The sequence below is a fragment of the Neolamprologus multifasciatus genome, chromosome 10, assembly GCF_963576455.1.
Source record: "Neolamprologus multifasciatus chromosome 10, fNeoMul1.2, whole genome shotgun sequence".
Lineage (NCBI taxonomy): Eukaryota > Metazoa > Chordata > Actinopteri > Cichliformes > Cichlidae > Neolamprologus > Neolamprologus multifasciatus.
The window spans coordinates 23605908-23633466 of NC_140448.1; the positions used below are offsets into that span (position 1 = coordinate 23605908).

At 40.5% G+C, this 27559-nt stretch overlaps 1 protein-coding gene across 2 annotated transcripts in view; it reads left to right on the top strand.

Moving 5' to 3' along the window:
• The window catches only part of jade2 (jade family PHD finger 2), a 226654-nt gene that overhangs the window by 28302 nt on the left and 170793 nt on the right, over positions 1-27559 (top strand). For both annotated transcript variants that reach the window (XM_085175897.1, XM_085175896.1), the window contains exons 2-3: positions 4116-4179; positions 13550-13635. In XM_085175897.1, coding sequence (XP_085032023.1) covers positions 4116-4179; positions 13550-13635 — 150 coding nt within the window. The remainder of the gene's footprint in view (positions 1-4115; positions 4180-13549; positions 13636-27559) is intronic.

Below are 27559 nucleotides of genomic sequence, written 5' to 3' on the forward strand. Positions count from 1 at the left end.
GTCCCTGTTATTGTAAGGCAAGTAAAGACGGGAAGGGGGGAGGAAGAGGGGAAGAGTGAAATGGCAGGACTCTGGAGTGGAAATGGTCACAGGCAGCAAAGAAGCGCGGGTTTTTTTTGTTTTTTTTTGTTTTCGTCAGCATAAATGTCAAAGTATTTAAGTGTGTGCAGGACAGGCGGGGAGGCCAGGCTACAGGAAGAGCCCCATTTAAAAGGGAATAGCCCAGTTTTACTGGCACATAAATCTCTCCTCCCTACTCTGAAGGTTGTAAGACAGCTCTTCTTTTAGGCTTCCTCCTTCAGTTTGGCAATACGCTAAAACCCCTTTTTTCTGGACTTTATCTTTTCCTTTTTCTTTAGCTCAGTGTCTGTCTCCTTCAGACTCTCTTGACCTATACCCCTTTTTCCCCCCTTTGACCCTCAAGCTAACAGCAGGCAATAGATTAACAACATTTTATTGGGTTGTTTGTCCCCACCCCCTTTTTCTCTTCACTATTCTTTCTGTTCGATTGTAGCCAGAGATGGATTTTAAATTAAACTCAGTTTGTGAAAGTAAGCTTTATTTTTAGTCTCTCATTATAGTATACCATCATTAACATTTATGTGTCTGACTTTGTATTTATTTGTGTGCTGATCTGACAGCATTTTGACTTTCATGCCTGTGGGTTCCTTCTGATCTTTGCCCACATTTAACAATTAAGAAATGCTCAAATTCAGGGTGGCAAAAGATGCCGAAGCTTAAGTGATTTTTGACACGACACAGACCATCAATCTCTTTGCTTGAGTGAAGAATGCAATTTCCTCTAGAGCGTTCACAAATATTATAAACACATAGTTTATTTGATTACGAAAAGAGGGTCTCCAGATATTTTGAATGGAGTGTTTATTGAACCTTTTGACTAAAAAAAAAAAAAAAGAAAAAGTAATTTGTTGAATATGTTATTTTTTAATTTGTATCATCTGTTTTCTATGTTTTTTTTGCATAAAATGTGCCATTTATTTAGCTCCTTTTACATCTCATGGTGTAGAAGTCGTAAAAACCTCATGTATCAAATATACATTTGGCTTCAAAGGGATACGTTTATGTACAAAGTTGCTTAACAGCTTTTGGGGAAACTTTTGTTGGCTAATCAAAAGCAATTTTTGGCTAAATATTTGAAATCGACAAAAAGTTATTTAACAGTATTTTGAATTTGAATTGAAATTTTTTTTTCAATTTCAATATTAGAATCATTAATAAAGCCTGAGGGGGCTTTTCAGGGGCGTGCCACGTTTTAGGGAGTTAAAAAGAAGTCAGAAATCAATCAAACAACAACCAATACAACTACTTCTTCTAAATACCTAAAAAAAGTTATTTTATCTTGATATAAATAAATAATGCTTGTGCTTTCCTTTTTTCTCCTTTTATGTAAAATTTGTAAATTTGTGCAAAACAATCAGAATTTAGCATTAAAATGATTATTTTAATTAAAGAGTTTGCGCATACTGGAACACAAAAATTATTTTGGTAATTTCCATAACTGTTAATCTATAGCAAACCCTATATTGAGTGGTTGTCTAATAAATATTTTAAGCACTGCATATATCATTAACTAAACTAGCCACGAACGATGGGGATGACACTAGTTGACATCATTTTGCTGTGCTGCGTACTCTGCTCCATGTGGACGCATCTTTTTCTGCATTTCTTTCTCGCATCACTGCATATCGGATAACATTTACCTATACTCTAAAACCAAGCCGTACTTTTAGACTTTGCAGATGCTTGCTGTAATATACACCAGAAGCTAAATTACATAATTGGAAGGCTACTGTGGATATGGGTACCCGGTGGCTTTTAAATTCGCACTGCATGTATCTGTTCTGATTAAAAAAATAAAACCAGCTTGAAATGGTTACATCTGAAATTAACAGTTGTTAGATAATAAAGTTGAGTATCTCCCTGATACACTAAATGCATCTGCTGTGTTATGTACAGTAAGCTGATTTCTGGGCAGGGGCCCATTCATGTTGAGCGATACCCTTTATGACTCAAGTGTTTTGCAGTCTTTTTGCGGAGGAGGCAAACTTTCTGTATTCTTGGTTCTCATAAGGTGAAGGAGTCCTTTGGAGTTTAATCGCTTATATCGAGTGTTTGCAGTCTTTTACGTCATATAAGCACATCGAAGGCGTTTCCGATCGTCAAAAAACAACACAAAGCGGAAAATTTCTATAGAAATATGCTTTTGCTTCCAGTCTGTTTACGTTACCTTGCTCCTTTTAGTTTCTGTTTGTTGGTCTTTTAGACCTAAAGACCACCGCATGCTTTTTTTGTTAACCTCCCGCCGCTACTTGTTGAGCGGTAGTGAAGCTGTGAAAATTGTGACGCAAACTAGAAACACTTTCATAGTACAAGTTGTTCCTTAGTATTGCAAACATGTTTCGAAAGCTTTACTTTGAAGGCAGATGTTTCTGTGGCACTTTTCACTCTTTGATTACTGTTGATGACTGTTTGCAGGCAAATCACTGCCTCATATACAAACATCTGCAAAGCAGTAGCGAGGAGGTTTCGGTACAGCACCGTATACCTCTTTGTCAACTCTTCTTCTTTTTCCTTCAACTTCATCTTCATCTTCTTCTGATTTCCTGCTGGCATCCTCTTCTGTCTCAACCACCCTCTGCACACCCTTCTTCACTATATCCGTAAACCTCTGCTGTGAACTTCCTCTTTTCCTCCGCCTGACAACTCGACAAGTTGAATATATCCACTGCACCTCCTCTGTGCACATCCAAGCCATCTCAGCCTTGCCTCACCAGCGTTGTCTCCAAATTGCTCAACCTGAGCTGTCCCTCTCACGTACCCTGATGGTCTTTTAAACTCGTAAGCATTTTGTAGACCTTCCCTTTAACTCTTGCTGTCAAACATCCCCCCCCCCCCCCCCCCCCCGACACTCGTGTCCACCCTCACCAACCTGCCCACGCTCTCTTCTTTACCTCTCTTGTTGCTTTGGATGGTTGACCCCAGATAATCTTCACCATTACACCTCCCTCTATTTCGCACACATGTATTCTGTCTTGTTTCTACTGACTTTCACTCCTTTTTTTCTCCAGAGCGTGCCTCCACCTCTCTACGTTCTCTTTTACCCGCTTCCTGCTCTCCCTGCAGGCCTTTCATTGTAACCCCACAATCAGTGAAACTCTGAAATGTGCAGGAATTGGCACTGAGTTGCTTTGCTCTTTTGCGTCTTCGCGTCTCTTAGTACAGTAGGCTCCCAGTGGATTTGAAGAAAATTGAAAAATGTTGCAGGACAAAGCGAAAGGTGGTCAAAAATCTCACAATCTTCTATGCCTTTACAGCTTGCTTCCCCACTTCTTTAAAAAAACATCACTAAGTGAAAGCAGGTTATTCCCATCACTAAAACACTGCTGTGACTGCAGTAGAACAAATTCCTTCTGGATCAAACTGAATAGCGGCCCAAAGCTCAATTTTAGTTTTCAGTGCTTATCTTAGAATTAGAAAGATAAGGTGACAAATGAACATAATGCTGTTATTAGAAAGAGATGTCCAGATGATAGAGGTTGCTTTTTAGTGCGCTTTATCACAAAGAAACACAGCTGCTTAGAGCTTTAGAAAGCGTCCTAGATTTTATCTGGATGAGAGAAGCCTGTGTTTTTTTTTTTTTTTTTTGCTCTCACTTGATTTGGTTTCACTCCATTATAATGAAGAAAGGAGTACCTTCAGTATTGAAACAGATGCATAAGAAAGGGTCTTGTGCCAAAGCTGGCAGTGAATACGACGCTAATAAAAGGATGGATTCATTGTCGACTAGTACAAGGATTCCCTCTGTATGTGTGGTGGTGGTGGTTGGGGGGTGGTGGGAGGAAAAATGGAACAACTGTATCCCAGGGAGTCCAGAGTGCTAATGTGTAACGGTGATCAAGTCAGTTTATTCTGGCAGGCTGCCTGCTGGAGGCTCTGACAGATTGGTGCCATCAGCACATTATTTCATTAACACTTGTGTTTTCATGGTGAACATCTTCTCACTCGTCATTTTTCTCTCTCTCTCTTGCCCCCCTCCGTCCCTCCCTCCCTGCCCGCCCGCCTGCCTGCCTGCCTGCCTGCCACCCCCCTAACAGATGGAGAGCGAAAAGAAGAGGAGAAAATACTCCACGAGCAGCAACGACTCTGACACCACTGACAGTAAGTTGGGATTCAGGGAAAGGGTATCTGTGTGCGTGTGTGTGTGTGTGTGTGCGTGTGTGTGTGTGTGAGACGATGGAATCCTGAAAGTGTGAGAAAAGCGAGTTCCTCTGCTGCTTTTATACGGTGAGCTGCCTGGTCTTCGTCAATTCCCAATTCTCGCATTCACTCTCCATATAGACTTTCCTCCTGTCTCATGGTTGTCCTCCCTCTGCTCATTAAGACTTGCCACTTTAAAACCGAGCTACACTGGAAACATGAGCGGGATTTAACCAGTTGGCACAACAGAAATCACCGGTGGGAATAAGAACTTAAGGTTTGAAGAATAAAGTCTTTATTTTTAGAATAAGTGCGAATTTGTCGGAAAATGTCGTTCTTTGAGAGAGATGTCGCTACGAAAACAGATTGTGGTGCATCATTACTGGACGAGCAGATTGCAAAATTTGAGGCGTTTTGAAACGGAGCCTGCAAATACAGGTGGTTTACTTGGGCAATACCACAAGGAATGCCATCTTTTTCAGTTTAGGCAACACAAAACAGCCATCTGTGTAGTAAGTACGACTTGGGGTCTCGGAGGCTCGTCTTGTCCCTTTTAACAGAAAAACCTTCTTCTAGGTGTTTTGTATAATTGCATGTTGATCCAGTGGTTACCACCGTTCCCTCACACTGGTTTAAATCCTTCAGTCGGCTAGGACCCCTCTGCGTGGGGCATGTTGTCCGTGTGCTTGCGTGGATTCTCTCTGGGTATTCTCCCAAAGTCCAAAGCCTTGTGTTTTAGCTTAACTGGAGATTGCTTTGACCGTATGACGTGTTATCTGTCTCTCTGGCTGGGCCATAAAGGGGCACTGGATTACCCCTCCAGGGTGTATCTGACCTTTCGCCTCATGACAGCTAGGATAGGCTCCAGCCCCCACGACCTTGAATCGGATAAGAAGTTAGGAAGATAGATGGACGTCCCCCTGCGTGTGACATTTTAACCATTCTTCCCATGCAAAGTTCCATTATTTGCAAAACCTTGAGGGTTTTCTTGCACGTATCATCAGTTTCAGGTCCACCCACAACATTTCAGTGGAGCTAAAATCTGTACTTGACTGTATATTGCACAGTCCCTTGTGTCTTTTCCAATTTCTCTAACTGGTGCAAAGGTCTGTGTATTTAAGTCTTGTAATACTTTGTTAAAGTAAAGAGAAGATGTGCAGATCCAGATAAATCCTGATCTCTCCGGGGAAATCAAGTTGATGCTGCATGATTACGATATGAATTATTAAAAACAAAGTTGGAAGTTGCATTTGAATACAGTTGAAGTTGATGAACTATGTCAGTAAACACACCACAAACTGCAACCACGCTCTTTTTTTTTTCTTTTCAGAAGATGCATTATCGCGTCAATTCTCACGCCTTCGCCAACCTCTGCTGAGGTTGGCATCTCTTTATCACCACCGAAAAAGTAGATTCAGCTCACATTATTAATGTTTTGGCGTGTATCAAGTTTGGTTCTTTATTAATATCTGGACTTAGATATCTCAGACAAAGCCGTCTTTTGCTTGCAGGGCATGTCTGGATGTCAGTTCTGGATGTGTTTGAGCTCCCCACTTTACTAAATTAGGTGCTTAATACACGCAGACTGTAGCCTCAAAGTCAATAAAGCGGACATCTCACATTTGCACTGTGCAGTTATGTCTGGCCTTGTGTGCTTTACATTTAATGTTGAGCACATAGTTAATTAGCTGAGTGACAAATTGATATTATAGGTGGGATGCATGGTTTGATGGAATTGCAGATATGTTTTCCTCCCAGAGTTAATGACACAAACTCAAACAACTTCTAAGACGAGCAGACAGGCAATCCTCTAAGACGAGAGGATAGGAACATCTGGCCAGACTACCACATGTCTGTCACTGGCAGCTTCTGTAGAGAAATGAATCTGTTAACAGTCTTCGAATGAAATACGTTGTTATACAAGCACAAATGGCCACAACAGCTGACGACTGTCTTTAAAATACGAGGGTTTATTCGCTGAAGACAGCCAGCGATTTCAGTTTCATTTTAAATGTCATTCTTCTCGGCTTTTGTCAGTTCAGTGTGACTAATTCTTGGCATTTTCGCGGCACGCATTTTTGCAGAAAGCAAATATATTTGTTTGGCTATTCCCTTGGCAATATTAGAGAACAGATCAAAATTAGACACATCAGAAAGCGAGCTGTACAATTAAAAAAACAACAGAACCTGGCATTTGTTTTGGTGTCGCTAAACCCGGCTGCGCTGATGAGGTTTTCAGATATTATTTTAATGCTTGTCTAAATGAGTATAAATAAAAGAGTTATCCTTTCACAGCGTGGTGCCTTGAAAACTATAATGATAAAAGTATTCTCACCCATCTTGTGGTACATTTGTGCGTACGCCAGAGCAAAATATTTTCATTTGTGACAATCTTTTTCTGGAATTAAATCCAGTTTGGTATTTCAGCTTAATATAAATGGAACTGTAGTGATAGAAGAGATTAAAGAAAGAGAAGCACTGACATTACTCTAGAAGCTTAAGCAGGGATCTGATCAGGAAGAATCGTCAGTACTTTTAATACCTTCTCATTGAGCTCCAGTGTGCTGAGAAATCTTGGACTGTGGAATTCATGCAAATGTTCTTTCACACATACCGCCAATTTAAATACTGCCGCTGACCAAACATTGCAGTGGAACTCCTCGATGACAGGGGCCTTCGCCACAGCAAGACAGCGGGCGTCAGGAATGTCTTGAGGAACACAACAAAGAGCCTGGTTGCAGCCTTCAAATTCCAAATTCTGAACATCTGCCAGATGCACCGGAACAGGCCCGATCCCTGGATGCCCCACCCACAACCCACAGGACCCAAAGAAACAGCTGCCAACTTCACAGCGGCAGACGCCACAGGACACCCAAGATGTGTTATGCCCATGCATCGAGGCGTCCAGGATGTTTTGGCAGCACGAGGCGTAGCCGTACACAATATTAGACAGGTAGTATAGTCGTGGCTGATCAGTGGGGATCTGCAGCCAGATTAAATCTGGGAAATGTAGTCATTCAAACTGTTTACACTACAGGCTAAAATGACCTCTGAAGGGCTTAACTGTTGTGTGGTCACAGCCCCGCGTGTATAATGTATTTTACAACAGGTTTAACAGGCTGTTTTGCAGACCTGAGCGAGCCACACCGCGTTGGAGGCCATGCACTTTGCTTTATAATCAGCCTTTAGCTGTTAGCTTCCCCTGCTCACTGCAGTGTGGGCTCCAGCTGCATCTGCTCACTGGAGGTTATCAGGTTTCTAATTGAAGGATGCCCATGATAATTTTGGCTGCTGTGCATCCAGCGTGGCTTTTAATTAACACGCGGCCACGATGGTAACTTCCAACTGCGCCGCGGCCTGTTTTGGTTATCTGGCCACAGTGATGGAGCTCTGCAGCTGCACTATGTGGGGCACGTGTAGATGTAACCTGCCTGGACACACACATTCTTGAGGAGTGCAGATTCATGAGTAAATGTAAAAAATCCTTAACAGATTAGTGTGCAGTCTGTTTTTATACCCTCGACGCTTACACGCATGGAACACAGTACTAAACAGAGAATTGTGGACAAGAAAATCAGCGGTGTCTGAGTGAGGTGTCATTCATCATCGGACTTCTGGAAGCTGTTTGGCTTTTTTGATGCTTGCGGTGGAGGCTGCTGCTGTGTGGGTGTCAAACGATGTTGCGACTGAGATGTATGATTAAAAAACTAATAACAGATTCTTGGCCGTCCTAGAATCTAACTGCCCAGTTTAACTTTGAAGAACGAAGGCTGGTTCTGTCTGACACAGATACTGTATATACATACAGCACCACACACTGTGTCCTATCTCAGCCTGTAAGGTAAGCACACTGTGAATCTACGCCAGCGGTCCCCAACCCCTGGCGTTTGGTACCGGGCCGTGAGATTTGAGGCTCGGGTGTAAAATTTATGGTTTTCAGGGTTTTTATTGTCATTTTTTAAATTGTTTTTATTGTTAACTCAGTTTCCCCAGGTATTTTCCCTTGTGTTATGAATAAATCTTCTCTTTTTTTGGTATCGGTATTGGTGTTATTTTGTTGTATTTATCCGCAACACCTTAAAGGCCAGTCCGTCGAAATATTGTCGGACATAAATCGGTCCGTGGCGCAAAAAAGGTTGGAGACTGCTGGCCTACACCTTAGAATAGAAACAGAAGGATTCATATTTGAAGGTGCAGTCAAGAAGTTCTGGGAGTCACTCTAGCTCGTTTGTCTAGCAAGCACCCAAATACCTTATTGCTGAAATCCAAAGGGCCCGACTTAAAGTTCGACCTTTGTCCCTTTGCTACCTACCCTGCTCTTTCTCCTTCTTTCCTGTCTATTTCTTATGCAAAACTGTCAAATAAAGCCGGAAAGGCCAAAAATAAAGACGTTCTGGGACTGCGTTATGTCTAAATCAAGTTTGTATGAGCTGATTTTGAATATTGTTGACGTTCCCTTGAAGCGCTCCGTATCTTGCATCTCTGGACCACTTTCAGTGCAACTTCTGTTTGCACTTTTTCCTCTGAGATGCCCTCACTCCAACCGGTCACGGCCGATGCCCCTCCCTCCCTGAGGTTGGTTCTGCTGAAGGTTTCTTCCTGTTAAAAAAGGGTTTTTTCCTTCCCACTGTCACCAAAGTGCTTGTTCGGGGGAGGTCATATAATTATTGGGTTTTCTCTGTTTTCTTTGTATTATTGTAGTGTGTCAATCTGTAGGTAGAGCGGACCCTTAAAGAGGAAAAGATCACACACAAATATGTCTGTGTGTGTGCTGTAATGACTGACAATGTAGGCAAACTGTTTATGGTGAAAAAATGTAGGAACATGATGTGTTAGTGGCTTCCAATACAGTATGTTTGCGTGTGTGTGTGTGTGTGTGTGTGTGTGTGTGTGTGTGTGTGGAGTGTTGGTGATTTTTGAAGAGAGGCTCTCAGTGCAGTTTGCTCCTCAGACGTCATGAGCAACATTAGCGGGGTGGCAGCACTGCTGTTGTGGAAAGAGAAATATGTTGAGTGGGAGGCAGCGCACGCATGCACGCTCGCATAAAGTCACGGTCGCAGATGTTAAATCGCAGAATGTTGTCGATTTTATGTTTTATCCATTATGCGTGTGATGTAATTTAATTGCAAATTCGATCCAATTTTTAGTGAGTTTCTTATGGTCACACGAGAAAAGTGTCGCAGGAGGATTTGGGGTTTATTTATTTAAAATTTAGGAAACAGCATAAGGGACATCTTTTCCCAATCGGTTTGGCCTCCATTCACCAACATGTACAGGCACACTTGGAAAGAGGTGTGCGCACACACACACACACAGCTGTTGATTGAAGCGGTGGGTGGGATATTGGCTCCGGTGTCTGGTTAATTGCAATTAGGTTGTGTATTAATAAGGTTGTAAAGGACCACAGTGGACTAACCGCTTAACAAGATGCTATTTATACAGCCATTACTTATTAAAGCTTTTAATAGATCATCATCAGTCTGCTTCAATTAAAGGTCTGATTCATAGTGGTAGTGCTGCCACGGGCGTTCAAAGTCACAAAGAAGGTTTTTGTTTGGCTGCTTTCTTTAAATGCTTCTCTGCTGCGTTTGAATCACCTCCACTGGTGTGAATTACAAAAGTATTGAACCTCATCGCATGCTCACTTTGATGAGCAGCTTCTTGCTCTCTAATAAGTAACCGATTCCCCGCCGGTTGGTGCTGGCTAACAGTGTTTAAAGAAACAACAAAAAAGTATTATCGTTTTATTGTAAACCCTCTCTGCAAAAACAAATTTCTCCATAAAATTTCTTTGGCGTGAATTTCAGCACACACTGTGTGCTTGAAGTCCAATCTACAGCCAGAGACCTGTTCCTCATTTTCCCCACTTTAAATCAACATTCACACTCATTAAACATTCTTGACAAATCAAACACAGATTAAGTTGGCTTTGTGTTCTGATCCAAATGAATGAAGACTTGAAACACTCCCTTCTTTCCAGCTGTGAGTCAGAAAAGGAAGGTCAGAAAAGGCTAATTTGTCTGCCAGAAATTTTTTTTTTGATGTTTTCTCGTCTGGTCCTCAGCAGAAAACTTCACTGAGTAGCGAAAAAGATGTTTGCAGCTCTTCGGTAGGTTGTCTCCTTTGTGGCATCCAGGAGGGCAGATTTCAAAGATACATTTACGAATGTCATTCTCTCTGTTTTAAATAGATTAACACTTGTTAGAATGTTATTATTGCAATAAATGCAATTAATTGCAAACAACTTTCTGTGCAGTCCTTTCAAGACATTTGGCACTTAAAGGATCCTTAATTGAAATCTACTGGTGAATTCTGCTACAGCAGGAATGGTTGTAGGAGTTTAAAAGGTTTTTAAAAAGTTAAAACCTTATTTGGGTGCAAAGATAAATGAAGAAAATCAGAGAGAGAGCAAGAGAGAGGAGGAAAGATGGAGGAACATTAAGGAATTGGCAAGTGCAGTAAAGAAGAAGTGAGTGCACCTATGAAGAGGACAAAGAGTGGATAGACGGTCCTAGTGACGTAACTGATGACATACATGGAGGTCTAGGTGAGAGGTTGGTGGACTTTTTTTTGACCAGATTAGGGCTGCCACGATTAGTCAACTTGTCACGATTACGTCGACTATCAAAATTGTCGACGACTGATTTAATAGTTTAATAATTTGAAGCTTTGTAAGATCACAAAAGACGCAGGAATAAGTAGTAGAATTTAAGAGTGTAATAACGGACTGAAACAGAAGATGGCAGCACTGCATGTACAAGGATGCCAGCTGCCGTTAAACCCCGAAGAAGAAGAAGAAGAAGAAGCTCTGTCCCAGAATTCATAGCGCAGCCCAGCTCAGTTTCCAACAATGGCAGCAGCTAGTTAGTTTTAATATTACTCTTATTATTCTTTCTGGGTCACAAAATAAACGCTTAACATATTTTTAGGCGAGAATGTAACCGTGTAAACCTCAAATATCTGCTCAGTTTATCAAGACACCACATATTTTCAAAAGCGCTCCGACGTTTTCGGAGACGTCTGTTACCTACTAGCTCGTTAGCTAGCCGGGGGCAAGGCTCACTAGAGCCCGTGAGAACACCGGACTCTGGCAAATCGTTTTCAAACCCACCACCGTCTTTCGCTACTCAGGTTAAACATATATAAGTCACTTAGATAACTTAAAATGTTATTGTTTGGCTTTTTTTTTGTATTTTATTTGTTCCTGAGTAAATCGGTTTGGCTGAGATTAAAGTTATAGTTTTTACACAGCTGAATAAGCAGACAGCTGATTATCAGAAGTGTGAGATGCTAGAGAATATACTCCGGTGTCCTTTTATATTTTAGATAGCAAGGAGTTTATTAAACTTCACCGAAACAATCTGCAAATTTCATTAAAATTTAATAAACTATCATCTTGTCTTTATTTTTAGTTAGCACATACCTTAAACACTTAAAGCTGTAAGCTAATGATAGTTATATAAGAGCAGATGCATGCTGGTGCAATAAGCTGTAAGCTGTACATCCAATGGATGCATCATCTGATTAGTCGACTAATCGCAAAATAATCGGTGACTAGTTGACTATCAAAATAATCGTTTGTGGCAGCCCTAGACCAGATTGTTTAGCACAATCTTGGATGGTGAGCTGGTGTGCTAGTACCGATTGTAAAGGACAAGAGTGATGTGCAGAGCTGTGACTGCAGTGGGATAAAGCTGATGAATCATAGCATGAAGATATGGGAAAGAGCTGTTGAAGGTAGGTTAAGGAGAGAGGTGATCAGTGAACAGTATGACTTCATGCTGAGAAAGAGAATTACAGATGTGATCTTTGGTTAAAGAATGTTGATTGAGAAGATCAGAAGGAGCTGCACTGTTTTTGTGGATCTAAAAAAGGCATATGATGGAGTGCCAAGAGATACTGTGGCACTGCATGAAGAAGTCAGGAGTAGCAGAGAAGTATATGAGGGTGGTCCAGGACATGTATGAGGACAGTGAGACAGTGTGCTGTTGGAATGATTAGGTGGGTATGGGATTACATCAGGGATTGGCTCTGAGCACTCTGTTGTTTGTAGTGGTGATGGACAGGTTAAGACATCTCCATGGACTGTGATGTTTGCACATGACATTGTGGTCTGTAGTGAGAGTAGAGAGCAGGGAGAAGAGAGCCTGGAGAGGTGGAGGTATACTCTGGAGCAAAGAGGAATGAAAGTCAGAAGAGGCAAAGCAGAATACACGTGTGAATAAGAGGTAGACAGGTGTGTCAGTGAAGGAGTAGATGCAGCGGATGAGGGTTGAGCTGGGGTAAACCATCCAAAGCAATGGACAGTGCACGAGAAAGATGAAGAAGAGAGTACAGGCAGCAGTGAGTTGGTGGATGTGAGTGTCAGGAGGGATTTGTGACAGGAGGAGGAAGAAGAGCAAGAGTGAAAGGGAGGGTTTACAAGATGGTAGTGAGACCTGCTATGATGTGTGGTTCAGAGAAGGTGACACAAAAAGACAGGCGGTGGAGCCGAAGACCCTTAAAGTGAGCCGTCGAAAGAAGAAGACAGTGATTTTAGAGAAAAGTCAGCAAACTGTTTAAGTGTTTTAGCCATTCATAAGTCATAAGATTCAGTATTGATACATTTTGCGCTAAAGGATAAAGAAACTTGATGAAATATCAAATGATGCAGTGGCTCGAAATATCACTGTGCTACACCTGTTGTATCCTATTCGATGGTGACGATTATGGTTTTATTGATCATATTCATGGAGGAAGTACTTCTGTTGATTGACACTAACATTGAGAAGGTGTGGTTGGGGCTTTCGAAGAAAACGTCTTTCTGTGCGTCACACACTACAACGACCTGGGAATTATGAGGGGTTGTGAGCTGGATGAGCTCACGCTCTCGTTTTGATGACATTTCACTGCTGATTATATAGATGCAAGTGGAAACTAAAGTCTGTTTAGATAATGCTTCAAGATAAACGCCCAAAAAGGTGCTCAAATGTGTTTCAAGAGTGTTTGCCAAGTGTGCTATTTTTTCATTCCTTTGAAAGGGACTTAAACTCCTCCATTATAACCAGTTCTGGTAATTTCAGGTTCTAAAATAGTATGGCAACTTTGTTTTTTTTTTTTTTTTTTTCCCAAATTAACTTGTCCAATTTTTCCTTGTTCGGCTCTGGAGTAGAGCACATGGTGAGATAAACTGTTAAACTGAGAGCAGAGGAGAAGAGCGAAACTAGAAATTCTAAAAAGAATTCACATACTTTACATAAATAAGAGTTTGAGTATGTAATGGTTAGAGAAAGACTGGTTTCCTGATCTTACACTGACTGTGGTATCATTGCTGTCTTTGTTATTCCTGCAGGTCAAGTGACGTCGTGGTCCAGGTCATCCAAGAATACGGGCACCAGCAGCACATGGGTCCGCCACCAGCACAAGAAACCATCAGAGGTAAGTTAGTTTGGCAGCTGGGTTTAGTGACTCAGACCCATAGAGTACACCAGCTTGTGTTTAATGAAACCCAGTCTCTGTTTGACCGTGACAAGCTCACAATTTTGCTCCACTTCAATGAAAGAAATTTGTTTTGGCTTTGCAAAATTGACAGAAATGCTCACATTCAAACATTTTTGGTCAGCTTGTCCATGTTTTTGAACAGTAGAATGATATTCAAATACCCAGTCACATCCTTTGTTTGCTTGGTTGCATGTAATGTGGGCATTTTTGCTACCGTCTCATGTTTCAGAGCTGTTGCCACTGCAGATCTGTAAGAGACCACAGAGTATTTGATAAAAACATATGTCAAAACATGCTTATTCCACTGTCCAAGCGTACACAATCAGTGGAAATCAAATAAATTCACACAAAAGGCATTTGAGAGTCAGTGAATCAGTGAAACGGTCGCTTCTGTCCAATGTAAATACAGCCATCTCCGTCACCGCAGCAAAATCAACCAGGCGCACTGATGGCATAAATTGGTTGGCTAAAATACCAGGTTGTAACATCCATATGGTCATGATGAATGAGCCATGGGCTCTCAAATGACCACCCTGAGCAAGAAACTGGCATAATCCAGTTGGAAAATGGTGCACTCTACCAGTTGTGGCAATGTGTTGCCTGCCACAATCACACATTGCTCCCACTCTCAGTGAAGTGGGCTCTGATCTGTTTAAGGAGAACTCGTCTCTTGCTTTTTGAAGAGTTTCACTTCAAAAATAAATCTGCCATTTGGAAGAAATTGCATTTACTCTTAAAAAATTAGCAGGGGGGAAATTTTTAAATAACGCAGAGGAGGTAACTGCCTCTGACGGCAGATCTGGACTTCTAAGGATGTTCAATGACAAAGTTCTTTAACAAAATGAATTCATATAATTTAAGGTAATTTGCTCCCACCTTATCTGTATCTCTGCATCGTGGCTCAAAAGAAATGTCAAAAACTAGCAAAAGTGAAGAAGCTCAAATATTCAGTTTTTCAGTGACTTTTAAAAGAAGAATGAATAAAGCAAAATGGCATGCATGCCCTGAACCACCCTGAAGTACGAGTCATCAGCAGAGCATCTGTCAGGCCTGTGCATTTGATGCTTCCTCCCCCTCAGCTCCATCCAGTTAACCACAGGCTGTTGGAAGGTCCTGTCAGCAATCAGTCTCTCAGTAATTACTACTTTAGCTCTCTGCTCTGACCCGGGCCTCAGCTGAAGAGCCAGGGGCCATGTTCCCTTTCATAATGCTGCCTCCTCGCTCCGGGGCACGCTGCTCTTTCATAAAGGATGGTGTTTTGAAGTAATGTTTCTGCTTTTTCCGATGCAGTGAGTGACAAGAAAGGTTGAACAAACAAAAAAAGCGGGTGGCAGCTGACAAAGGTTCAGTGCAAAGTTTTCAAAAAGAGTTGTGAGTGCATTTGAACTGGTGTCAAGACAGCTTAACTCATTTAATGTAAAAAAATCTGGTGCTTTTTGCTCTCTTGGTGCTGATAGAAATATCACGGCTGTTTTTCCACTTTAGTTTATTTGGGTCTTTGAGCCTTTCTGTTTCCACTTTGGCGTAGTGTCCATTGCATTGACAAGGTAATGTTACAATTTTGTGATATCATTTCGCAAACATGCGAAAGGAATGGATTTGTGGGATTGGTTACTTACTGTAACCCTAGGTTCTATGATTACAGGTGCAAAAACTGGTTGCTAGATCTCTGTTTGTTTTACTTAAACGGTGAATCTTTACTTTATTTGTAACATTTTGAGTTTACCTGTTAATATTGCAAACATTCAAAGTGATGTTGCTTTGTGAACTGACAATGTCCACCTACTGCAACCATCAGAAGTAGGGCTGCACAATTAATCGTTAGAAAATCACGATCTCGATTCATACTTATGTGCGATCTCATTTCCAAATGACAACGATTTAAAAAAAAAAAAAAAAAGACGACGACGACGATTGTACCGCATTTTGATCCGGGACGTAATCTGCATGAAAACAAGCGCTCACTCTTCCTGCTCAACAAATGACAAGGGCGGAGCCTTATACCACGTGATACAGAAGCTGTGCCGTGTGAAGCTAAAATTAGCAGGGAAAAAACAACGGAGAACACGTCAGGGATGACGAGAAAGTGACTGGAGAAAATCCGTCCCGTTCAACCACCCAAACATCAATAACGGGAACCTTATACAGCGCTTCCCTATATACGTCGAACTTTCGCAGGCACAAAGAAATTACGGAGGCTATTACTTATCACCTGACCAAAGATATGGCTCCCATCAACACTGTGCAAAACGAGGGATTTAGGAAAATGATCAACACCCTAGACAAACGCTACACAGTGCCGTCCCGCAACTATTTTGTGAGACATTTGTTGTTTTTATGTTTATTTATTGTTTTTATGTTCAGTCTCAACTGTTACGAAGTTGATGTGCAGTTAATAAGTGCAATCAATATTTATATTGGAAAAGAAAATCGCGAGAGAATCGTGATCTCAATTCTAAGCCAAAAAATCGTGATTCTCATTTTATGCAAAATCGTGCAGCCCTAATCAGAAGGCTAGGTTCTTTAAGCTTTTGATTGTTAACCCTCTAGAAATATCCATAATTGAGTTTAGTGTAGATAAGTAGAGACCATTTAAATCAGCCATGCGATTTAAACAGTGAAGAAAATGGATGGATGGTTTCAATCAGGAATTGTATAATTCAACAACATTATTGCTGGTATAAAAGTGCTCACTTGTAAATCACTTATAACTCACTTATATCTGTTACAGTCATTTTTTAAAATTCTCTTCTGGAAAGGCTGGAGGACAACTTCAGATTCGTTATTTCACGTTTAAATCAAGAGGTTGATTGTCAGTGTCTGACCTACTTTTCCAACTTTAGAGGACTTTGTTTGTATCTGATTGTTTTCTGACAGCCAATCCAAAAATCAGGGTCTCTGCACGGTAATTTACCAGGTGTAAAAGTTGGATCTAATTCTCAAAGTCTCTTTAATTTTTGACCTAGTTTTTTTCTTTTTTTTTTAGCAATTACCCTGCAAAATCAAGGGAAGACTGTTTGAAATTGCTCAGTGTCATCTTCAGAATTCACACAAAGCTAATGAGGAGGCAGTGGGTTGCAATGAAAAATGGCATTGATGAGTACGGAAAACCCACACATGACTCAAAAAACTCCTTGATTACATGTGTAGTTATTCCTTCTAGCCTGTTAATTGGGCTCATGACTAAATGTTTCAAAGGGAAGTCATCCTTTGACAGCATTTTGAGGAACTAACAAAGACACTGTCCTTAAGCCAGAATACAGGACTAACCCATCTTTGAGTACTAACTGGTTGCCTGTCAGCACTTCAACCAGAGGTGGCTGCAACTGCTGTCAGAGTGTGAATCGTCCGATAGCAACACCTTGCTGTGTGTTTTATAGTTCAAACGTCACATGCCTAAGAAAAAAGGCCTTCCTCCCTTGCTGATAATGCTAACATTAGTTCCTTGTTTTTACTTGATAGGCAGTTAACTACTCTCCAGGGTCAGGAGTGAGGTTTCCTTTGCTTGCCAAGTGTGGCGAGCAGCAGCCTGGACACAAACCGAAAACAGACACTCTGCAAAGCTGTAGACTCAGCAGCTTTTAAATGAGAGTTTGTAGTTTCCTTCTGCATTGTTGTTACGAGTGAGCATGACTATTTCACTTTTTTCACCTAGCTAATGACAAAGGATGGAAGGATGTATGTAAGTGGTAGATAAATGTGGCTAATATAGACGAGCGAAACAACAAATGTCACATTTCCATGTGGTATTTGTTCTTGAAATGGTTCACTGGGTGAAATAGACTTCTAGGCTATGATGCTTAAGTGTGCTCTATCAAAGATTTCTTCTAGTTTTTAACCTCCCTCCCCTTCATCCTTCCATGAAAAGCCTGGTTCTGTCAACTACTGTACATGGCGTGTTTTGTAGTTAGTCTAGTGGTTGGAACGACATGCTTTTTTTAAAAACATGTCAACAAAAACATTATTTTTAGGTAGTGAAGAATCGTCACGATTTGCATCCCCACTGGTGAGAAAATTGAACAGTAGCTCCAAATGTGGGTTTCTGGGTTTAAAAGTTTATGGGTTGATGCATACTCTTGGTTGGAGGGAGGTGTGGCAAATGTTAAACACTATGGACTTTGTAATGACAACGTAGTGCTTTTCTAAAAATGAGCCATCTTTATTTGCGCCTTTGCGAGTCGTACTCCAGCTTTGCCTTTTCTTAGAAGTGGTTTAGATGGTTTTTTTCTCGGCGGAAGGAGGACACAGTCAAATGCTTCCTTTTTTCCCCTATAGTTTTTTATTTATTTTTTTTATCTTGTTTTAGATCAGGGTGGAGATGGTGAATTTTAATGGTTGCTAGATGCATAAACATAGAAAACATGAGATTGGCATTGTTGGAAATAGTTCAAGGCTGCAGGTGTGAAGACATGAAGACTGTCTGCTACTGCTTACATGCAGCTTACACAGAAAAAGAAGCTTAGTTTACAAAAATCTTTTTTGAGGGAAAAATCAATCCATTCGTCATGGTCTCTTTTGGAAGATGCGAGTAGACACAGCAAGGGTTTATGTTTATGATGTCTGTTGGTGTTTTTTCCTTTATGCATAGTGTGTGCATAGGGAGAGCAAAGCTGCAGAATATTAAATATGCATAGTTAACATTAGAGAATAAAATGAATAGCAACTGGTCTCTTTGACCTTGATATTTTGATAACTTACTCTGTGAGTTGCACACAATTTAACGAGGATGATCTGTTATTGAGCAGATTGCTGCCTTTGAAATGAGGACTTTTGTACCGCATTTAATTAGGCATGTAAAATTCATCAAAAGTATATTTAATGCTGTAATACAAAAAAATAAAGCTATTTGGGACAGGAGTGACCCAGATGGTATTTTAGGGTTTAACAAATCTCAACAAACAAAATGAGGTTTATATTGTATAAAGAGAACAGAAATAAGCTGTATACAGTCTGCAGCTGGGCATTTAGCAAAAGCTGTGACCTGCAATCAGTGATGCAGTTAATCAGCTATTTACAAATGGGAAGGGGAACAGTTAAATATATTCTGTACCCACCAAAGGCATGAAGTTAAAAGCGATTAATTTAAAAATGTTTTAATGCTATATCATGTGGGTAGTCTTGACTAAAACAAATAGAATACCTACACTCAGTCAAAGTACTGTAATCTGCTTATTAATCCAGATTAATGCATTTTAAGCCGTCATCGTCAGCAAAACAATATGGCAATATATAATATGTAGTCGTAAATTATGATTGCTTTATTTCTGGGCCTACCAAAACGGGATGGCATGATCGGAAGCACTAGTTTCACACCTTTCAACTTGTCACAGTATTTTCAATAACAAATATCCAGCAGCCCTGTGGAGGCGAGAAGGGTAAGATAAATGTTACCTGAGTAGGCTTTACAGGCAATTTACAGCAAGAAGGCTTTGAACTAGAAATGATAATATCAGGCACTTCTGGTGCAACATGGGAGGAAGGAAGTGGTATCAGCGGGGGGATTGCCGAAAAAGATGATGAGCAGGTGTGAAGCACTTTCGATAGCATTGTTGTTTAACTAAGTGTGTGTGTGTGTGTGTGTGTGTGTGTGTGTGTGTGTGTGTGTGTGTGTGTGTGTGTGTGTGTGTGTGTGCAGACAAAAGTCAGCTGTAGATGCTGTATATGGATTTTACATCAGCAGGGGTGGTATACAATATGTCAGCACTTGTTCAGTGAAAGTAAACCAAAGTAAAATGAGATTAATATAGATTGTTATATTGTTTAAGGTGTTTGATATGTAATACTTCCAAGATTTTAATTAATACTGCCTAGATTTTCCTTTTAGTGAGCATGATTTAATGTTGGTGACCTAAAGACAGCTTTTTAGGATGAGAAGTTTATTTTGCTTATATGTAATTTATTCATTTTTTGAAATCATATATTGAGTGATGATACGATTACAAAGCAAAAATGAGTGGGTTTTGCAGTGGAAAGTGTTTGGGGTTTGACTAACATGTCTATTCATGTTAGTCATAGACCATGTGTATGAAACATAGACATAACCACTTTGACATTACCCATTAGTCTGTGAAGCCATTTTTTTATAGTCTCAAGTTAGCATTTTGACCACAGTCATGTTGCTGTGAGGTCTACATGTGTCTGTATTTGGAGGAGAATGTGGAGTGCTAAGTTATCGGCTAATGCTAATGCTAATATGTTAGCAAGCTTTATCTATACGTTAGACACAGGCACATGCTAATTAGTGCTAAGTTATAGATAAATGAATAAGAGTTTTATTTACAAAAATGTAAAGGAAATTAGGACAGTTAACTGCACAGAAAACTTGTAGTATTAATTAGATAATTGCATTTCTACCACAAATACATTTGACATGGCAGCGATTGGAATTAGCGCAGACAGTGAATGGCTAACGGTGCTTTGACCAATACGCACCTTTAATTGTAAGCCTTAACAAAACACAAATGCAAACATAGGTAAGTTGTTATCTATAAAAGGTAACAAAAAGGTAAAAAAAAAATAAAGCATTGTCCATACAGTTAATATTAAGTGGAAATTTGGTAGCAGCGAATTGTATGGGATTCTACCGATAGATGAGCGTTTTCATTGTCACCATCTTGCTCTTTTGACAAGTGAGAGATGTGATGAAATGTGAAACTGCACACACACTAGCTAAAATGTGTAATATTCCCTGCATAATCCTCGTTTTTTAAAGTTAGAAGGACCATAATTTACAAAGTGGTCTTGACCCCAAATTAGCGACAAGGCCTATAAACCTTTGAGGGAAGTGTTTAATGTTTTGTTTTTTTTAAAGAATTTAAAAAAATCATAATCTCCTTATAACCACCAGAATCTATAATTTGTGACCATTAATAAAAATGCAGGTCTTTTTATATTGTCCATACCAAAAACTGAGGCCACCTATAGACAATAGGTGGCCTCAGTTTTTGGTATTTTTGCATGAGCTTTGATTTTTTAATCTGCTTGGTTTCTTAAATTTTCTTAGATTTTTTCCCCCTTTTCTAGTTAAAAACTTAAAAACTTTAAGTTTACTTTTGTCAGTTTGTTGTAGTCCTTTTAAAGTGTTCAAAGTGTTTTGACGTTATAGTTTTTGGCTCTTTGTTATTTATAGTTATCTCCCCACACTAACAGAAAGACACACAGGTGTCTTTCTCATCTATAGCATTGATAAGAAAGTAGGAGCTGTTTCCGGTGTCCTTTTAATTAGCAGTAAAATAACAGAGACATACTCCTTACTTACTAAATCCACATCCAAGCCCTGTCTGAGTAGAACAGCTGGGTCCACCTTTTCCAATATTTAGGTCATGCTCGTTGGCTTTAGCATTAACATTAGGATTACCACAGCTACCTGTTCTGTCCGCTGCAGAACTTCAGATGCTGGATTTACTAATCTTCATACTGTTATCTGTTTGAGAGCAGAAGCTGTAATGCTTGATGAAATTAATACAATAAGATTTTTTACAGTGAACTGTAGATCCATTTTTCCTGAGGTGGCGGTATATGATCATTTATAAGTAATTTTGTGCAAAAACGTATTTTTAAACAGAGGAGGAATCTGTTTTGTTTACATTACATTTACTTTTTTTTAAATTGTGAAATAAGGCCTTTGTGAAATAAGCTATTTGTTCCATCCTTTAATCGAATGCACTATGTTATAGTGTGCTTTTCACACATATCAAGTCTTATACTTTAATACTTGTTAAAGTCATGTTCCAGTAGAAGAGAATAAAAGGGAAATTGAAATCTGTCCTCGGGGTATTGACAGACTGTGTGAACCAAAGCATTTTTAACAGCTTGCGTGTCAAGATTAGGGTTATTGTTCCAAGGCAGATGTTATAGATGGATCCCTGTCAAGAGTCGTGATTGTGATATATTGTTATTTAGATCAGCCTTACTGCTGGCTCAGATGCTCTGCAATCTTCTATATGTGAACAATAAGGCAAGTAAACAATCACAGGTAACGATACCAACTAACTAATGTGTACTGTATGTATACATGTTAGTGTATTTGTACGTGTGTGTGTGTCCTCTAAGCTAACAGCTGCTGAAGCTCATTAGGGTCTGGTGGAAACAGCTGTGAAACTCCATGGCAACCAGATGCAAACAGCTCGAAGTTGATGTTACAGTTTGTCTCTTTCTCTTTCTCTTTCTCTCTCTCTCTCACTCACACACACACACACACACACACACACACACACACACACACACACACACACACACTCCACGTGCCAAGCCTAGTGAATGGATGAGCAGGCTGGATGGATGGCGGAGAGTTTTGCATGTCGACACATACCAGCCGGGAGTTGAGTGCAAATAAACGAATGCGGACACGCTCACACATTCACACGCCGCGAGCCAACATAGCGCCGAACCATCGTATTAAACTGTCAGCATTGCTCCCCCCTCGCTCACCTGCCAGGTGTTGAAATGTTAAAAACCAACACACACACAAAAAAGGCAAAATAGAAACACATTGTTTGCACTTATTGGTAAGAGAACAGAAAACGTGTCCGATTAGCAACAGGACTAGTTCTCCAGGGTTCTTGTAGGGCATTTGAAGCTCTTCTTTGGATGTTGGCTGCCTTCTGTTCTGCTCTCAAGATGATCCCACATTGCTCTGGAGTGTGGGGAGAAGCTCATAGTGTTCCCCTTTGTGTTTTTCTATCTAGTTATGTTTTTACTGCATTGGCAATATGTTTGGTATCATTGTCATGGTGAAAATTGAAGCTGTTTCTAATTTAAGTTAATCGCTTCATCAGACCTGTTACCACTGTTGTTAAGGCAGGTTCTTGTATAATTCGGCATACCTCCGCCTTTTCTCCGTGTTTCCTAATAGCCACCCTCCCACTGAGACCATTTCTTCAGTGAACATCAACTGAAGGACCAGATTTTTTTCCCCCCCATTTCTCAATCAGGTACACGGTCCAGACTGAAAATGCACCTTGAAAGACCTTCAGCAAGCCTGCAAACATTTTTACTCAAGATCACTTTAAAAACAAAAAAATACCAAAAAGTCTGGCCCATCAGAAGGAAAACATAAAGAAATGAGGGGTGGCTCGGTAGTTTTGCACAGTACAGTGCTCAATTCAAAATGAGTTGTCCTGAGGTGTAGACATTTCTAGGTGTAGCCTGCGCCGACCTCAGTGAGGGCTGAAAAACTGTTATTTTGGACGTTGCTTTTGTAGATATTTTCACTTGTTGTGCTTCCATCTCAGAGCTCTAAAGTTTGTTGTTGACACATAAACTTAGCAGCGTTGGCCAGAGAACTTCTTTGGGGAAATATAAACAATAATCAGTGTGTATTTTGTCTGGTGCGGAAAGTTAATATTTGTGCACTCATGTGCATTTGTTTTATTTCTAGTTAGCCATCAGCAGTCGGTGTGTGTCTGCGCTTGACTTTCATGGGCCATATTTGTACTTTCGGTCATGTCTGATGGTTTCATGGCAGAACATCAAAGGGCTGGACACTAACTGCACTTGATGGGGTGGAAAAGTCTACAGAGAGAGAGAGGGAGAGAGATGAGTTTGGAAAGAAAGTACTGAATGGGAGGCATAAATTTATGTAGAGCTTTCCTGGTCTAGTCTGAGCACTCAAACCGCATTAAGCATTTACACATTTGCACACTCGCACACCCAGTTGTAGCTTAGGACCTGCTTTACCTCCCAAGTCACAGCTTTCCGCTTCTTCTTTCAGATTCCTTCTGATAACTGATGGTTTTATTGTCAGTTGCTAAACGTCAGGTTTTGCTTCCAGTCGCTCAGAAACAGTGAAAATGCCTTCCTGGAAAGCTCGCGCTGCGCTGACATTCAACAGTGAAACCGAGAAAACAAAAACTTGACAAACTCAGCAGGTGGTCCATCCACAACAGACCATCCGTCTCTCACTTTTCTCAACTAGCAGAAAATCTCTCATTAAATGCAAAATGATCATGCTCATTTTCTGCCTCCTATGCATTGTGTGAACCAGAAGCAGATAAAGCAGACTGAAGGACAAAATGGTATCAAAGTTGAAAATAAGGAGATTCCTGCATCCCGCTGAACGCCTCATATCGACGACACAAGGCAAACGTGTCTGTCAGCGGATCTCTCCTGCTTTAAAAATAGATCTAGCGTCAGAGTGGGCGTTAATATGAAGCCACTTGAGAAGTTGATGTACTGTTCTAGGACCCTGCGGGCCCACTCTCGTCGCATTTACTTTGGCCGGCACACAACACCAGACGGGTGGACTTTAATGCATCAGATGTTTAAAGGAGAACTCAAAGCCAATGGCAGAGACTGAGACAGGAGAGGCGTGAAAATGAAGCTTACCAAGCGAGTGCTGAAATGAGAAAGGCTTACAGTGAGCACAAAAAGGTGATCCAAACCAGCAAACAGAACCAAGGGGGCAAGAAGGGGTGTCAAAAAAGATGGCTTGGATTGGTTAACAGGACAGGCAGAGATGGGACCGGGATGGCAAGAGTTCAGTGACAAGCTGGCATCGGTGACTGTGTGAGTTGGGACCAGACTCAGTGGGAAAGTTTTAGCGGATCTGGTGGATAATGGCAGGTCTTCAAAGTTGCTCAGAAATACACGAGTGTAGGGGAAGCGAGGAGTGGCGCTGAGGGAGCTGATGTAGCCGCCATGACAGAGGGGAATTGTTCTTTGGGTCAAATACCACCCCTGATGTGCTATTTTAAAAGAGGGGAAAAAGCTTGACTTTTTATGTCTTTTTAAAAAATATTTGTTTTAGAAAGCTGCATTTAAGGTAAATCTCCTGGAGCTCTTGGCGAGCAGACACAGATTGGCTTTCATTTGATCCACTGTGTTGTTCCCTGTTAGTAAATTTTGCTTCTAAAAAGCACAACAACCGACTCAAGTTGCAGTTGAAGCATACATGCAAAGCAGCATTAATCATGCAGTTGTTTGGTTGTTTCAGCCACACATCTCCTCCAAAACTAGGTCACATCTCTCTCCCCAGCCTTCGCTTGCCATTTCACCAGATCGCCTGCCGTAGCTGCCGTACCAAGAATGATGTTTTACATTGGACTCTGCAGGGGGAAATTGGCTTATCGCTTCTGCCTCTTAAGTCGCCTTCACTCTTTCTTGTCAGTGACCCAGTTTTTAAAAAAATGTATTTATTGGAGGAAGTGTTTCGATGCCTGTTCGCCCTCTTTCTTTTGCTTTCTCTAAAAAATCTTGCTTCATATTCATGACTGTACACATGTTCACACCTGGGAGCTGCAGAGTACAAGCACAGCCTCCACTGATCTGATCCACTGGAGTGGGTTTGGGGGCTGCATGCCTTGTTTTAGTCAGTTATTGTGCGGAAATCTCTGTTTTTAAACAGGAAGTTAGTTTTTTGGATTTTTTAAAATTATAACTTAAAAAAACTTAGCAGATATTACATTTATTATAACAATTCTGCTCTAATTTGTTCACTTATTTTTTCTGTCATATTTAGGCATCCAAGCTGCCTCAATACAATTCACAGTGCTGTGCAAAAATGTTGAGCCACCATTAGGGTTGGGCGATATAAACGATATACGATAGAAATGATATAAATTTGGCCAACGATAGAGATTTTGACTACACCGCTCTACCGCGATAGCGCATGTTGATGATGTCATCAAGCTGCGCCTGTTTTGGTCAAAAGCATAGCAGCGGCTACAACCATTATCATCTGCAAATTATGCTGGGCGACAGTCATAGCAAAGAGATGAAGCACTTTTGAAATATGGGGAAAGCCAAAAACTGCGCTTCCTCCACTTCCGTAACATTGATTCATTAATGTTGAATTCTGTCGCAGCTGCTCTATTCTCATGTTGTTGCAATATATTAATAACTAACCTCATATTGTGGATGAATAATCTCAGTTGTTGTCCTGACTGAAGTTTGGCCAGTGTATAGCATCCTGCTATGCGATTGCATTTGTCCCTAACCAGAATCCCTCACGTTAACTTTTATCGAGTGGAAAAAAAGTTGGCGTTCATCCTCCAGCTTCACTGTGCTAATGTTATGCTAACATAGCTGTGTCGCTAGCAACCACGTAGCACAACATTATATACCAGGTAATCCAACTTCAGTAACCCTGCAAACGCCACTGCTGTTTAGTTTTCTGTCTTCATTTATGTTGGAAGTGATAGCAGAGCTGTACTTTTAATTAGTTTCAAAAATCTCTCAGTCAGAACATGGTATGTCATGTTTAGGTAGAAATTAGCGAGCTAACTTCCTGTTAACTTCTAACTCCGTTAAATGTCTGTGAAGGTTCTCAGTCATCCAGGTCATCGTAGATGACTGAGCATCTACTATGCAAGCTCAACTCCGTTAAATGTAATAAATTCTGTTTTCATGGATGCCTGGATGTTAAACTTAATTGTTACACCTGGTAAAGCAGCAACACTGATGATTTTATTAAAGATGAAAGAATTTAGACCGCTTTTAACTCTCAGTGTTCGTTTGACTTTGGGACCTGAAGCACAACCAGAATTCCTACATAAGGCACACTCTCGATTTTTTATGAAAATTAAAGGATTTTAAGTATGCCTTGTAGTGTGAAAAATATGTTATACAGAAGAAAAGAATATATCGCGATATATATTGTTACCGCACGTGCTTCAAATTATACCACGATATGGATTTTAGGCCATATCGCCCAGCCCTAGCCACCATTAATTTCTTTAAATCTTGCTCCCAAGAAGCCAAACTAGTCTTTTAAAATGGTCTTGAGCAATAGTTTTCCAGACTTTCTGAAGGACTGCTTTTTCATTTATTTTCAGTCCCGACCTCATATCTGACCATTTTCAGAGAAGTCTTTTTATCTTAAGTCACTTAATACCAAACTTTTACTAATTCAAGCACAAAGAATTCTTCAAGGAAAACCAGTGCTGTGTCTATACATAGTAGACAACTTGGCAAGAACCTAAAAACAGTTTCAAATTGTATCTTTATGCGCTTTATGCTAGCAGTCTGTCACAAAAACAGAACATTTGTGTCCATTTCTTTATTTGAATGTGCGAAAATTGCTAAAGGGGAAAAAAAAATGTTACATTTTTTATCTTATTTACTGTATTTCCATGTATGTTTTTGTGTTTTTCAATAATATAAAGAATAAGAGGTGGCTCAAGACTTTTCCACAACACTGAAAGGCTGTTTAGTAGCTCCTTTGAAGCACTTTGGAGGTTAAATGCCTTGCCCAAGGGCATTTGGGGAGACGAGCTTATCGCTGATAAGACTCTCATTCAAGCAGTTCCTGGCTCCAAATCCAACTTACTTAACCTCTACCACACTGCCTCCTCATCCCTGAATATAAATATTAGAATTTAAATTTGTGGACAAACTACACATATGTTAATTTTTTCATGATGATTCTTCTATCTCTGACTCGTTTCTTTGAATACGTGATTGTGGACATGAATGGAGGGCAGAATTCTAGCTCGCTTGAGGCCAAAAATCACATCTGTTCACACGGAGGAGCACAGTAAGTCAGTCAAAGCCTTATTGAAGCGGGAACAAAGCTTAATTGCATGACCTTTGAGTGAAGCCTTGGCAATCAGCCTGCCCTTGGCGTGGAGGGGAGCGCCGTCGCTCCACGCATCATTCAGGCCAGGGGCTTGTGATGAGGAGCCGGCGCTCAGAGAAATCTCAAAAGGACTTGTTCACTGTCTTGTCTCACGCTAATGAGGGGCATAAATTGTAGACTGAGTGTCTTTTCAGAGTTCAGCACTACGGAGCTAGGCTAATAGCTACGGATGTGACATTTCAGATCTAAGAAGGGAGAGGGGACTATAGAAAGAGCAGGAGGAAATCCTTTTCACATTCCTATCATGTCCTTTATGTGTTTTTTGAAAAGTGTCAAGCCTGTAAA